This window comes from Benincasa hispida, chromosome 9, assembly GCF_009727055.1.
Source record: "Benincasa hispida cultivar B227 chromosome 9, ASM972705v1, whole genome shotgun sequence".
NCBI classification, from domain to species: Eukaryota; Viridiplantae; Streptophyta; class Magnoliopsida; order Cucurbitales; family Cucurbitaceae; genus Benincasa; species Benincasa hispida.
The window spans coordinates 12,657,658-12,672,992 of NC_052357.1; the positions used below are offsets into that span (position 1 = coordinate 12,657,658).

The 15,335-nt window shown below is 26.9% G+C and overlaps 1 protein-coding gene across 1 annotated transcript; it reads left to right on the top strand.

The window, feature by feature from the left end:
* The first annotated feature begins 2,460 nt into the window (after positions 1-2,460).
* On the top strand, positions 2,461-4,609 carry LOC120086952. Its single transcript, XM_039043766.1, has 2 exons — positions 2,461-4,229; positions 4,306-4,609. The coding sequence occupies exon 1, from the start codon at positions 2,818-2,820 to the stop codon at positions 3,769-3,771; it is 954 nt and encodes a 317-aa protein (XP_038899694.1). The 5' UTR covers positions 2,461-2,817; the 3' UTR covers positions 3,772-4,229; positions 4,306-4,609.
* The last annotated feature ends 10,726 nt before the right edge of the window (positions 4,610-15,335 follow it).

The following is a 15,335-nucleotide window of genomic DNA, read 5'->3' on the forward strand; positions in this document are numbered from 1 at the left end:
TTTCCCAAAACAGATTAAATAGACCTTTTTAAAAGGTTTGACAAATAAAATACAGAATTTGTTTTTAAATTCATTAAATATAAAAAATAAAAAATGAAGTTTAAATCTAGGGAAAATACCTTTTTAGTCTCAAAATTTTAAAAATAAGTGTGTTTAGTCCCTAATATTTTAAATTAGTCATTTTAGTCTCAACTTTTTTAGAATAGGTTAAAGTCACTCAATTAATAAATATATTAAATTTAAATATAAAATTAATTAAAATATAATTGGCAAGATGACTTGGAAAAAAATGTAATTTTTTTAATATTTCACACTTCTCTCTTCTCTCCTCTCTCATATCCTCTCTTCTCCATTTACATGTCTTTTGTTTGTCATTTTTTAAATTGGAGAACATACGGAATTTGCTCACTTCTCTCTCTTCTTTCTCTCACATGGATTAGGAACAAACAAGTTGAAAGAGATTCTAAATTCCTCCCTAGAGAGAAAATTTCAAAAAGAAAAGAAAAGTCTTCAAATTCTTCATTTCTCTATATGTATCGACTGATCGTCTCTTCCACTCAGATATCTCAACAAATTTCCTTCTCGCCAGAAAAGTTTCCATCACCATTGGCAACTCTATCTTTTTCCAACATCTAAAATCACAAAGACAAATCTGTACAAAGAAAAGAGAAGAGAAGGGGAAAAAACTATTTGGGATTTTTGTACTTTTCTTCAATAAAATTACATTCTTTTAAGTTGATTTGCTTTTTAGAAGCCATGAAAGTTACGACTTAAAACTTTTCTTTAACTTTTGTCATTTGTTTTTTATTTTGATTTGGTATCTGTTTTTTCTTACAACAAAAGACAATTTTTTTATCTTCGAAAAATCTTTGATCCATATATGCTACATTCAATTTCTTTTCTCGTGAGAGAAAGAAGAGAGAGAAGTGAGCAAATTTCATCATCTTCTTCAATTGAAAATTTGACAGACAAAGGGCATGGAGATGATGAAGAGAGAGGAGAGAAGAGAGCAAGAGAAGGAAAGAAGAGAGAGAAGTGGGAAATATTAAAAAAAAAAAATTCAAACCATCTTGCCACGTCATATTTTTCATTAATTTTATAATTAAATCTAATATATTTATTAGTTGAAGAACCTTTTAAGACTATTCTTAAACATTCGGAGACTTTGGTTAATTTGAAATATTAGGGACCAAACTCACCAATTACTAACAAATCTTGGATGAAAAAGTTTGTTTCTCTCGTTAATTTTATTAAAAAAATTCATGATTATAGATTTTAACTTAATTTTGGAAATTACAAGGAATGGCTACAAAAATAATATTAAAGTATTCACTTATACATTTGTATATCTACATCTCACTCACATAATTTTTTGGAAACGTAATAGTGAAATCAGTCCATTTGAAAATTGATACGTATTTACAATCAAACCAATCCAATTGAAAATTGCTATGTTTTTTTGTTTAAGAAAATAAATGAATGCATGTTTTGTACTTTCTCACCCCTTTTTAATAATAAGATAACCATAAGATTCCGATTTATTTCAAATATCATCTAAATTTATTCGTAATTACATTTAATGTGTTTTAAATTTAAGAGTTATCTTATATTTTTAATTGTATATAATAATTTTTAATCATAAAATATCGTAAATTATGATTGTTTCATATATCATTTAGATTTATCTTCAAAAGTATTTAATGATTTTTAAATTTAAAAATTATCTTAAAATATCATTTAAATTTACTCGTAAACTATGATTTCTTCAAATATCATTTAGATTTATTTGTAAATTTAGTCAATATTTTTAAATTTTAAAAGTTAACTTCCATATTTTAGTTGCATTTAATCATTTTAATCATAACATAACCATAATGTTATGTTTCATATACCACTCAAATTTACTTATAATTACATTTGATAATTTTTAGATCTAAAAATTATTTTTAATATTTTAGTTGCAAAATTTTTTTCCAACATTTTAAATTTCAGTTTTTTTTAACCTTCATAAAAGTCGTTGAAATATTGGTGTAGAGTTAAGATTTAAATAATACAAAACATTCGTTTTGATTTCATTTAATAGTTACATGTATTCACTCGTGATTTTTTTTTTTTCTTTGACATGCAAGACTAGTTTTAATTGATTTAAGGTTTTTAACTTCCAACTCTCTACATAGTTTTTTTAAGTATTAATTGTCTAAAACTAAATTTAATATTCGAGTAAAAATGTATCATTTTGAAAATAATGACAAAATAGAATTTAAATTTAAATTTAAAACTCCTGGGATACAAGGTAATATTTTTAATAAAATAAAATAACGATGACGTGTTGGATAAAAAATGAGCATTTTTAAAATTTAAATTTAAAAAATGAAGGAATAAGAAAAGGATTGGTGTGACGGTAGTTGGATAATTCCGAAAAATAATTTAATTATAAATGAAAAATGAAACAGATCCGCTAAAGACGAAGCTCAAGAGTTTTTATGATTTATGTGTTATATTATAATCTTCTTCTCATCTCTACTCTCGAACTCCAAATTTCAGAATCATAATTCCAAAATTATGAGATCACAACGCAGATTCATAAATAATTTCTTCTTTGAACAATTTCCCCTTTCAATTACTTGGTATTACTGACAAACCTCTCTTCTTTCGATTTCTAGGGTTTCAACGGTTGTATTGTTCATGCTTGACTTGAATCTCGCATGCCCTAATTTCTTTTTGTTCTTCCTTTCAATTACCGGTTTCTTTCTTGCTTTTTATGTGTTCTTGTTTCTGTGATTTGGGGTTTCCGAATTTTGATTTTGCTTCGGTTAGATGAATGATATGGATCATACTCAGATCTTAATCAATCATAACTTCGTTGTTTGGACTCAGCCTCCGAATTTGCCTCCGGTTCTACCGTTGTTGGAGAATCGAAGTATGTTTCTTCAACCCTCTCAAAGGTCGCTCTCCACACCTCCTACTTCAAATCATGGCCGAGGTTTCAGAAAAGGGAAAAGGCCTGATATGAGGCGAAAAGATTTAACTGCAACAGCGTACAAACCCTCCAATTGGAACGAATTACAGTACCAAAATCGCTTGAAATCGAGGCGTTTCTATCCCAAGAAGAAATCCAACTACCGTTTTCCTCCTTTCGCGCCTCGCAATACCACTTCCTTCTTAATTCGAGCCAAACGATCCGGTGGTATTGCGTCGTTAGTGTCGCCTTATCCGGTCACCCCCGCGGTTTTGCCTACTCCCATTTTTTCGCCTCTGAGAGAAGTTCTTGTTGATATGGCTAAAGAGGAGTGGGGTCTTGATGGGTATGGCTCGATGAAGGGTCTGATTAGGCTTCGGTCGGCAAAAGATTACGAAGACGAAGAAGAAGAAGAAGAAGATGAAGTTGGGGAATCTGGTGATAGCGATGTGGAAGGACATTTGGAGGTGGAGAGACGGCTGGATCATGATTTAAGTAGGTTTGAAATGATCTGCCCAACTTCTGGTAGTGAAGAACAGAGTACCCTTTTGGAGAGTAGAGTGGACGATCGAGATTGTCACATATCCCAGCTTGAGGAGGAGAATTTGACATTGAAGGAAAGGGTATTTTTCATGGAGAGAGAGTTAGAAGACCTAAGAACAAGGATTCAATGCTTGGAAACTGAAGGTTGGCGCCTCCAACTTATGGACAATAACAAAGAGGAAACTGCAGCATCTGAGAACGCCTTTGATAATGGTGGCAACGACCATGCTTACTCTGAGAAAAGCATTAATGGCATTGGGAATGAATGAGATTACAAGTCTCATTTACCAAACTCAACTGAGGTGAATTTGTGCAAAATATTTGCATTAGTCTTATCTTGTCTTAGGATTAATTTTAGAGTTAACTTTCAGTTTGTGTAGTTTGATGACTTCTTTTTTTAATCCTTTTTCCTTGTGGGTCTGACTCAAATCAGAATCTGTTGACCATACATCTTTAGTAGTGTACAGAACTAACCCTTATGTAAGAAGTTTGTTCTATCTGTTCTTTTGTTCATATTTCTTAATCCTTTAGTCTTTATATGCATTCATTTCATTTGTTTTGATATGATAGAACAACTCTAAAAGTAATATAGACTAGAGAGGGGCTGTGTTTGGTTCAGATCTTTGTTCTCTAATGAAACACAGTTCATAAAGTGTTGGATGTCAGGACCTATTGTTTTTCAGAACATTGTGACGATAGCAGCTGCCTGAAAAGGGAAGTTTATGTGGTGAGTATAACACCTGCCAAGCCACAAAAAGAGTGTGCGTTGGTTTGGTAACATTAATGGTTCTTCTTGTTCACAGTTTCAGGCATTGTATCAGCTCTTTTCACTGCCGGAGCTTTGTGCATTTAACCGTTGTTCTTCACAGAGCTGAATCCTGTATCTGAAGGCAAGGTCAAATTTTGACGATGAGAACAGGTTGTTTTCCTTTTTCCTTGATTGGTTTCTGAAAAAAGCTACGTTCATTGTATTATTATTGTTGTTGTTATTACTATTATTATTTGTGATTAGAGTGAAACGCACCAGGATGAGTTTGTAGTTGCATTCAACTACTGCTCTTAATTTGTAGACAAATGAGATAATCGATGTTGGCCTCTCTCATTTAATGTCTTTTTAAAAAATAATATAGGCTGCAATATTATTTTGATCCCAGTTTCAAATATTCCATTCTAGTAAATGTTTTTGTAATAAATCTTAAAAACTTTATGTTACTGGGGATTTTAAAAAGAATAATTTTTTTAAAAAAAATGTCTATTAGCGTTTGCTTTACAAATTTTGGAAAAATATTCCCAAAATATTTTTTTATTTAAAAAAAAAATTGAAACACTAAATTTAAGATTTATGAAAAATTCAAGCTCTAAGTTTTTATTTATTGGAAGTACTTAGACTAAACCTGGATGGAAATTTAAGTAGAGGGGTAAAATTGTATTTTAACTTATAATATATAATACGGAGATTCAAACCCAAAATGACATGGTTTATTGGAAATAAAATACAGATTTTGTAAGCATTATCAATATTAATTTATTACATAATATATGGTGTTGAAAAGACGAGCTTATTGTAACGTGTGTTTTTCCCCCAATGTTTATGATTTTGTTTCTTAATACTATGGATTAATCTCTACCAATAATAAACAATTAATATGAAGATAAAAGAGCTTTTGAGGGTATTAAAAAAGGCTATTAAGGGGGAGAAAAAAGGGCCGGGCCCAAAAGACGGAGGTGGGCCTAAGTTTGGAGGGGCGCAAAAAAGCCCAACCCAATTACATAAGTATGAAGTACATGGCTTTCGCACGTGCAATGGAAAAGGGTACAGAAAGGATGTAGCAGCGTTTGGAAAGGGGAAATTTGCAAACCATTTGGAAGGGAAAAAAAATCGAATCGGTCGTACAGTGGTGAATGCATGTTTCTTTGTCGGTTTAATTGGTGGTCTTTGAGTGGGCCCCACCGACAACAGTATCAAATTTATAATAATTATGCAAATTATAATATGATGGAAAAAGTGTTACGTCTAATTTTCATGATTGCACCCCACATACGATATGATTGGTCACACCTGATTACAGGCCAACGGCCTCCGATCATATTCCATCTATATATCACATTTTAGTTTATAATCACATTTTATTTCACCTCGTTAAACATCTTTAAAACATAAATTTTTTCGATAAATTTTAATAAAAAATTTTATTGAGTTTAAATAATATATATTTGACATAAAATCAAAAATATATATATACACATCGTATTTGTTTGAAAAGTATAAAATTGAAAAGGAAAAGTTAAAATATCAACAAGAACCTTAAAAAGTACAAATAAAGTTGTTTTTAATTATAAAAGGGGTGAATATAATTTATACTTAAGTTACTTTTTCACTCTTTTTCCTCCTCCCACTCTTCGTATTGTTTAGGCTAATTTGTTGAAAACAAAAATCTAAAAGAAATAAAAATAATAATAATAATAATAATAAGTAAACATACTTAATGGGAAGGGTATAATGGGCATTTAACAAAAAATGAAGTGGAGATATATATACCTATAATTCAGTTTCAATTGATAAAATTTCAAATGATTTTTTAATACAAGATTATAAATAAAGGAAAGAGATGAAATAATATAATTAAACAGTGCATTGAGGTAAGATGTACATAGTTAAGTTTTGAGTTTATTTTTATATATTGAAAATACCAATTTCTATTAATTTAAACTTTTAAGTTTCTTAATCTAATCAAATTAGACCTTTGATTAGTGATTATTTTAAATCAATTTTATTTGAAAATAAACTAGAAATCTACTAGATAAGAAGAAAATTATCGTATGTTCTATTTTTAATTAACAAGGGAATAATAAAAATTAGAAATTAATCATATTAATGAAAGTCCCGACTTATATCTAATTCGTTATAGTACTTATGTATTACGATTTTACCAACACTTGTGGACTTTAAACGTGAATGGAGCTCTAGAGAAATATTTCACTCTATTATGGAAAGTACAGAATCATTGTAATTTGTGCTTCGAAATGAGGTATTTTCTACTAACATAGCTTTTGCACAATATTGGAAAGATCGATGTATGAGTTCAATTGCTACCAACATGCCGACCACGAGAGCAATCTCAAGCGTAACACAACTACTTCTCATCTTTGGTAGCCACATATTTCAACTAGATAGAAGCTAAACGATGATGCCACAAACTCATGCGGGATCCTGGCATGAACATGGAGAGATTGGTCGAATAATTGAATGTTGAAGAGATTTGATGTAACTTGGTGTCTGAATTTTTGGAACAAAAAATCTCTCAAATATGTGTGATAGTCTTTGCATTGTTCATAGTGAAGAACATTGTTTTGGTTCTAAAGCAAAATCCTAACAAAATGTTAATATAAAATTGTAATGAGTAGAGTAGTATGGGTTGGGTAGTTGGCACGTGCGAAGATGTAGGGAATGAAAAGAGGAGGAGAGGGGGTGGGACCAGGAAGATCCAGATGATTTGGGAGAGGATGAAGTTTGAATAATAATTTGATTGGACCAATGAAATGCAATGATGAAAATTGACTTTCTGTCATTCGCACGCGTTTCAGTTGTTTTTTTTCACCCACTATTTTCATTTTCCTATCTTTCTTCCCTTACCTAAACATCTTTTTTTTCTCTCTCTCTCTTTTTTTTCTTCGAAAAAATATATTTTTTTTTTTAATCCTTAAATTTTAAAATATTATACATTTAGTCTTTGAATTTTGAATTTGGTTCCAATTTTATCGCTACAATTTTATCCTTAATATTTTAGTTTGACTTCAATTTAATCCATATGTTTCAAAATTTACACTTTTAACCTTGATTTTTCACTAAATACTCATTTTCAGTCTTTAGAGTTTAATTTATGTTAATAAATTAGAAATCATTAATAAATATATATAAGTAATTAAGTTTCACTTATTAATCTCAATGGTAAAATATATAGTAACATTTTAAAACGTATGGACTAAATTAAAACAAAATTCAAAATTTAAAGACTGAATATATAACATTTTAAAATCTATAAATCAAATAAAAACTAGAACCAACCTAAAGATCAAAAATATATTATTACTTTTTTATTTGTTTGTTTATTTGGTATGTTAGAGATGTAAGCAATAATAAATTCTAAAAAATTATAAAATCCTGACATTCACAGTGTAAATAGTTAGTGAAGCATAAATTTGATTTTTTTTTTCGAAGCCCATAAATTTGTTGGACCAAGTACTTCTCCAAACTCCAACTCCTTTAGCCAAAAACTCTCAACTTAAATTTACGTCTAGGACATCCTATGATAAAATCGAAAATTTTAAAATCTAGCTAGAATTCTAAAATATAAATATAAAATTTATTTTAATAGAATTTTAAACATGTGTATAATTAGGAAATATATAAGTATATTAAAGCCGAGACTTAATTCGTTATTTTTCTCTTCTTTATAACAAGGCATTCCTTATATATCTTCACAATGGTAGGTACAATAAGTTGTATTGGGCTTAAAGTTTTCATCGGTTTTTTTTTTTTTTTTGGGTTTTATTTGGATTCCCAACATAAACCACATAGATCCTACTTTTCTTAATCAATACGACACTCTGATGGTGTTCCTGATATAAAGAATTTCTCTTGCCGTGTATGTTAGGATAATGTTAATGCTTAAGCATGCTTAATTTGAAACTATCATAGTGGCATGTCATGCATGCTTTAAATATACAAAGTTAAATACAGTGACCTATTATTCACCACTTGAAAAATTTAATGACGCGTTTTATAATTTTTTGTTTTCTTTTTATAATAGTTCGGTAGATTTAAAATTGAAAGCTCATGGATGTATTATAAAGTTTTAATCATTTAGAGTAACAAACCAAATAGGTAAGACCATAAAAATTTAAAGAAGACACATAGTTTAATATTTTCCAATTTTAAATTAAAATAAAATAAAGATGGTAATATACATTTATACCTAAGTCGATAAAATTAAATGAAACCAATTATATAAGTGAAGAAGAAGAAAAGCCATTCAATAATGATTTTGGATATTTATTTAAGCATATGCAATAAATTAATAATACATGGCAATAAATAAACAATTGTAACGAATTATAACTAATACATGCTAAAATTATTCATGACGTCCCAAAATAACAATTCAATTATTTGAGATATATTCATGTTGCTATTGCTAGCTAGCTAGAATCTTAGCCTATTCCATCATTTTTCTAATAAACGTGACTAACTTAAGGAGGTGTACATTGAATTATTATCCAATCTAACATACCTCAATAAATTAAAATATCAGTTATATTTTGTTCTACCTAGAAAGTTTCAATCTTCATTTCCTTGTTTATATTGTTAAATATATATATATATTACTTTTGTAATTGATATAATTATAATTTTAGTCGTTGAACTTTCACTTGTATAAAATAAATTAATAGGCTTCTTGACATATACATGTCTAGACTCATAGCGTTTCAAGTCTTTAAATTTTTACTTGTGTTGACCATAGTATTAAATTTTCATCAATATGTCGATATTTCCATCGATATTTTCACGTTTCTAGGGATTCGATGTCAACATAAAAGATGAATAGATATTTATTAATCGTAAAAAAAATTACCAAATATATATATATATTATATATAAAACCAATGCCAATGGTGTAAATAATAATATAAATAATAGATATATTAATTTGTTTTAAAAAATTATAATCTTTATTTACATATTTAAACTATTTTTTTTATATTTATTTTAAATGGTAAAACTACTGAAAATATTTTCAAGTGTAGTAAAACATCACTCTCTATTGTAGTCTATCATAGATAAATACTGGCATTTTGCTATATTTGTAAATAAGTTGGTTCATTTTCTTTACTTGAAAATAACCCTTTATTTTTTGAGTTTTCTGTTTTATAATTTTTCTAGAAATATCTATTGAAATCAATATTTTAATTGATATTTTTATCGAAATTTCTATAAAATCAATACCTCAATATTTTTTATGGACATCGACATCTTAAATATTGGTGTTCTCAATGATTCGATGATTTGGTAAACATAATAATTGGAGACTAAACTTGAAATTCCATCTTAGTTTATTTGTTAATTTAAACTTAATGTTTTTTAAAGAATATTTAATTACAGAAGTGAAGAATAAATTAAAAAAACTAATTCGTCGCATTTGAGGGTTCCATTAACTCAAATCGATTGAGTTATTAAAATTAAGAAATATCAATTTGAATTTTGAATTGTTATATCGACTAAGATATTAAACTAACCATTATATTCGATTTAAACTTTAATTATTGTAAGGTATCAATATATATACTTTATTATGTTTCATTTGAATTAAAAATCTAATATGAGAATTATAATTTTATGAACTAAAAATTTTAAAATTTAATAAGTGAATTAGTTTAGATGATTCTCCATTAAAATTTCTTTTGAAAATTGTTCGATCAATTTTTACCATTCATTTTGTAAATTTAATTATTAATTACAACTTCAAATCGCTACAACCCAAAAAGTTAGAGGTATAAATTGTTCTCTTTTTCTTTTTTAAAAATTTGACATTTTATTTACGTTGTGAAAGAAAACATATCATCTTTTAAGTTTTGTATTTTTCATGTTTAAGTATAAAAAGATACATTAGTATTATCAACGATAGATTCTTGACAATCATGCAAGATTTAAATTTCGATGGGGAAAGATATTTATGAAAAGATTTATAAAAAACAAAAAATTCAAAGAAATCGTTTGAAATTAATAAATAAAAATTTTATGTTTTTTTAAATAAATAAAAATATTTATTGTTTATTTCTATTCACATTGAAGGCATTTTGTTGACTATTTTTTAAAGATTCAAAATCTCTTTATGATATAATGGCTCGTTTGGTTTATGAGAATGAGAGGTGATAATAAAAATGATATTTATCACTATATTTGGAATATCTTATTCCAAGGTTTTCATATAACCACCTAAATAGATACGTTTCCTCAATTTTCAATGATTTTTTACTCTCTCTTACTTGTTATCTTTCATTTTATTTGTTTTTTCTTCGTTGATATTTATTTAATTTTTATAAATATGTTTAAATCAAATTTATAATTGACGTTTGTAATTAATTTTATTAATAATAATGCTAATATAATAATTTATTATATTATTATGAATTAATAGGAAAACCCATAATTTAAATTATATATATATATATATATATATATATAATATTATGAATAACCATAATTATATTTGCTTAAATTATTTTTTATTGATAATATATTATTAACATCATAAATTATTTATTAAAATTATTAATAGATTTTAAAAAATATTAACCAATTAAATAATAATAAAATAAATTAATTTTTTCAATTAAACAATTTTGCACACTTGTACTTCTAGTTTTAATCCATAATTATAATTATTTTTTAAAATTAAAAACCATGTTTGATGATTTGAAATCAATTAGTTTATATCAACTTCTTTTGTATATATATAAGGTTTATAATTGACATTAAACAATTAGTTAATTAACTCTTCAATTAACAAACTACGGGAAAAAAAAATGGATCCTAAGAGTGTGTTGGGAAGTAGAAGTATTGAACATCACTCCTTGTTTGGTGCAATGAATAGATGGGTCCCACTAGTAAAAACGCGTTAATATTATATCTTATCAACTTCTTATACCATGGGTCCTAAGAGTTCATAACTCTTTAGACTTTGTAGCTCCTTACTTCTCACTCCTAACATCCTCTAAACGAAATATGGATGACCAACCTCTAAAAGCGTATATATATAGTAAATCATAATTTATTGAAGGAAAAAGTTAAAAATTGGGTATGTATGTATGAAAATTATTTTTTAAAAGAAAAAAAGAAAAAGAAAAAGAAATTGTGGAAATAATAGAATCTGGCCAACCTAGAAATTAGAAGGGAAGGGGACCGTACTAATGATTGCTATTGTCTGCGACTAGTCACCTTCAATTTATTTTTAATTATATAATTATTTATTATAATTATTAATAATTATTATTATTGTTATTATTTTATGGGGGTATTTGAACTTTTTCGCTTTCTTCCAACTCTTCCCTGATTGCATCGATCCATGGGAGGCCCCAACGCAATCTACTTTCTCTTCTTTTTTGGGTCCCACTTTCTCTTCCTTCTCATTCGTCCACCTCATCACCTTTCTGTTTCATTTTCCCAACGAGCAACAACCACACAACCAATTTTTCATTTTTTTTTTTTATTTTATCATTTAATCCTTCCACTTTTATAATTCACTCCTTAATTCATTTTAATTTCATATCTAACCAGCTTTTTTAATTTAAAATTTGTCTAAAAAGTTCTTAAAACTTTTAATGTGTATCTAACAAATATCTGAAATTTTTAAATTTACGTTTATTAATTCTTTGACCTATTTAAGATTTTTAAAAATTAATAATCTTTACGATACAAAATTAAAAATTTAATGTTATATTAGTATTTTAAAGAAAATTCTATTTTGTGTCTAATATATTTTATTATTTCTTTTAAAAAAATTACATACGATTAGAATCTATTGGATGCAAAATTCAAAGTTCAAAGACTTGTTTCTCATTATTAAAATTTAATGATTTAATAAACACAAAATTGAAAATACCTAGACATATTAGACAAAATTATGTAGGCTTGAAATACCATGTTTGAGATTAATTTTCTTGAAAACAAAGTCCACATCTTTTTTTATTAAAAATAGGAATCAAATGCTCAATAATAGCTCTTTGACCAAAAAAAAACCTATTTGAAGAAATAAGGTCATTTCCTTTTGTTATGTCTCTTAAAAATGCACTTTATAGGGTTTCAAGAGACACGACCAAAATTAGAATCTTCCACTATAATTTTTTTTTTGTTGTATTTTTAAATTAAAATATATATTTTTCTTAATTTTTATTTTTTTTTTGTTTAAGAAAGTAGAATACATGTATTTTTTATTATTATTTTTTTAAAGATTTGGTTTATATATATATATATATATATAATTTAGATATAAAGGAATTTTTTTTTCAATAACAAATAATAAAAAAAACATAAAAAGAAATAAAGAAAGTTATTATACCCATATAAATAACTTAAACAAACACGTCGTTCCTCAGCAAAGTGTTCACTTCTTTTTCGCCAAGTTTCATTCAATTTGGTGTGGATCGGATGATGGAAAAATCAGCAAGCCGCTTTACCGAGTTTACGAGGTAAAGGGGGGCAGTGAACTGTAATTATGAAAAACTTGGAAGATCTACTAATATCTATCCAGGGGTCAATGAAACGTTCGGATAAATAAATTTTTTTTAAAAAAGGCACTACCCCTTATCTATATCTATTAAGGGTTGATCTATACGAATTGAGTTTGGCCTATTCAAATTCAAAGGGTGAAGATGCACTATTTAATAATCAAGGTTGTTACCATGTTAAATAAAGGTTGAGATGCTTTCTACTGATATAAGCGCTCCTCGCGACTTTAGAAGCCGAACTCAAAGGCGATGCTTTCATCCCCATGAATTTATTGAGCATATAATCTTTATTGCTAGTTTGAAGTTCACTTATGCACTCAAGAAAATAATTAAAAAGTCCTTTTTACGTTATTTGTGCATAGATTCGAGAAATTATTTATTAAAATGTTTATTGATAAGATTTGGAATCAAATAAGAATAGGTTATATTCACTTTTATTTGTGCTCAAATTAGATAAAAACAAGGTTCAACACTAAAATATCAAGTCCAAGTTGCAAGATGAACCACACGGGCGAGGCACTCGTGGAGCTCATCTTGGCCTAGACCATCGATAAGTTTGAGGCTAGCCAATTTGTTTTAAGGCGTTGTGCAATTTGCACTCCCACGAACAAGTATCAATAAGGGAGAAGAACCATAAATCCATGGGCTCGAATTCAAAGTTGAAGAGGAAAAGTCTTAGGTAATGTAACCACTATATACGTCAGCCAAAAGAAGTAAGTCAATCCAATTCTCCAAAATAAATGGAGGCGATGTGACAGGTACTACACCGATGTCCAGATTATTCTTTTTTTTTTTTCAAGTCACATCTCCTCTAATTAAACAAAATCTCCGTTGAGCACATGCAGATTATATGGGATCTTCTTTGCCAATATTTGTGCATCGGCAGAAAGCATAGAAATTAAATTTGAAATTTTAAAAGTATAAAGATTTAAAATGCAACGAGTCTCATAGTATAGGACATCAAAATGATGTTTAGAACATATTTAAAGGTATTTTTATGATGTGTCACGAGATGACCAAACAATAAAAATTCATCCATAAAGTTTGAGAGATAGAACTCTTTAGAGAGCAATATTCAATTCAATATATAATTCAAACAAGTTTTTTATTATACTAGTATAAAATGGGTATTTGTAGCCTTGCATTAAAAAAAAATAATAAAAAGACAAATAACTAAATTAATCTAGAATACTAATTTAACCCTAATTAATCTTAAGTAAATTAATGATCGAACTAATATAGAATAAATTATACTAATTATCAAACATTCATCCTACATTATTATGCCTCATTAAAATTCTAATAAGTTTGAATTTGCGTTGTACTTGAATGATATAAAATAAATTTCTTTTACAAATTTCATGGACCATACTTTTTGTTATATAAATATCAGTCTATAATATAGATCATGAAATTGATTTTTCTATATATATGTATAGAATGTAAAAGTAAATTTAAATTTGAAGAGAACAATATTATATTTTTTACATACAAATATATTGTAAGAAATATGAACTATCAATTTAAGATAACGAACACCGTAAATTTAAATTAAGAAATGTGATTATATAAATTGAAAAAGATTAAAAAGTAAAAAGACAATTTAAGTAAGAGGTGATTTAAAAGGATTAATATGAAGATGTGTTGATAATGAGTGTATAATCCAAAGTTATGGTAAGAAATGAAATAAAAATTAGAAAGTGGGGAAAGAATTGAAATTTATAGTAGGGGAAAGGTAAATGATATGAATAAAAAGAAGGGACAATTATTATTATTCTAAAGTCAAAAGAGATAACGCATGCTCTGACATCAGATACTCCCCCATGCACTACCAAATGTAAAATGTAAAATGTAAAATGTAATTTCATATTCTCTCTCTTTTCACCCAATAAAATTAAATTAAACAATAAAAAAAAAAACCTTAATTTTGTTCCTAGTCTAATCACTTTGGTGATGTGTGCCAAACCCATCAAAATCACAGGTGGACTTTTTTTTACCTAAAAAACATTTAGAGATATTTCAATTGTAGATATTATTTAATGAATATACATATTAAATATCTAGAATTTGAATGTTGAGTTTTAAATGTGTAGGATAATTAATATTTATGTTTAGATGTGTAAGATAATTAATGTCTGAAAGTTAAATATTTGTGTTTAGTTCAATAATTTGTATATAGAAACTAAAAGTAAATAATTATTTAATTAATTAATGTAAGAGATCAATTAAATTTGACATTAGTTAATTTATTGTTAAGCTAATTAATTATTTAATTATTAAATACAAATAAATAAATACTTTTTAATTAAATTAATTAGAATATTGATAATTAACCATAATAATTTATATTAAATAGTTATGATAATATAAAATATTAATAGTAAAGATATTAGTTGAAATTCATTAAACTTAAATATTATAGAAGAATTCTTATAAATAGAAAAATCTAAAATATATTTACACTTTATGGAAAAAAGTTTCCAAAGTGCTTGTACTTTTGGAACTTTTTGTTATAAATTGTAAAATATTTTTAAATATTTTTTAATGT

What these genes read in the sequence shown, in the direction of transcription:
- LOC120086952 (XM_039043766.1), top strand. Translation starts at nt 2,818, where the DNA reads ATGAATGATATGGATCATACTCAGATCTTAATCAATCATAACTTCGTT.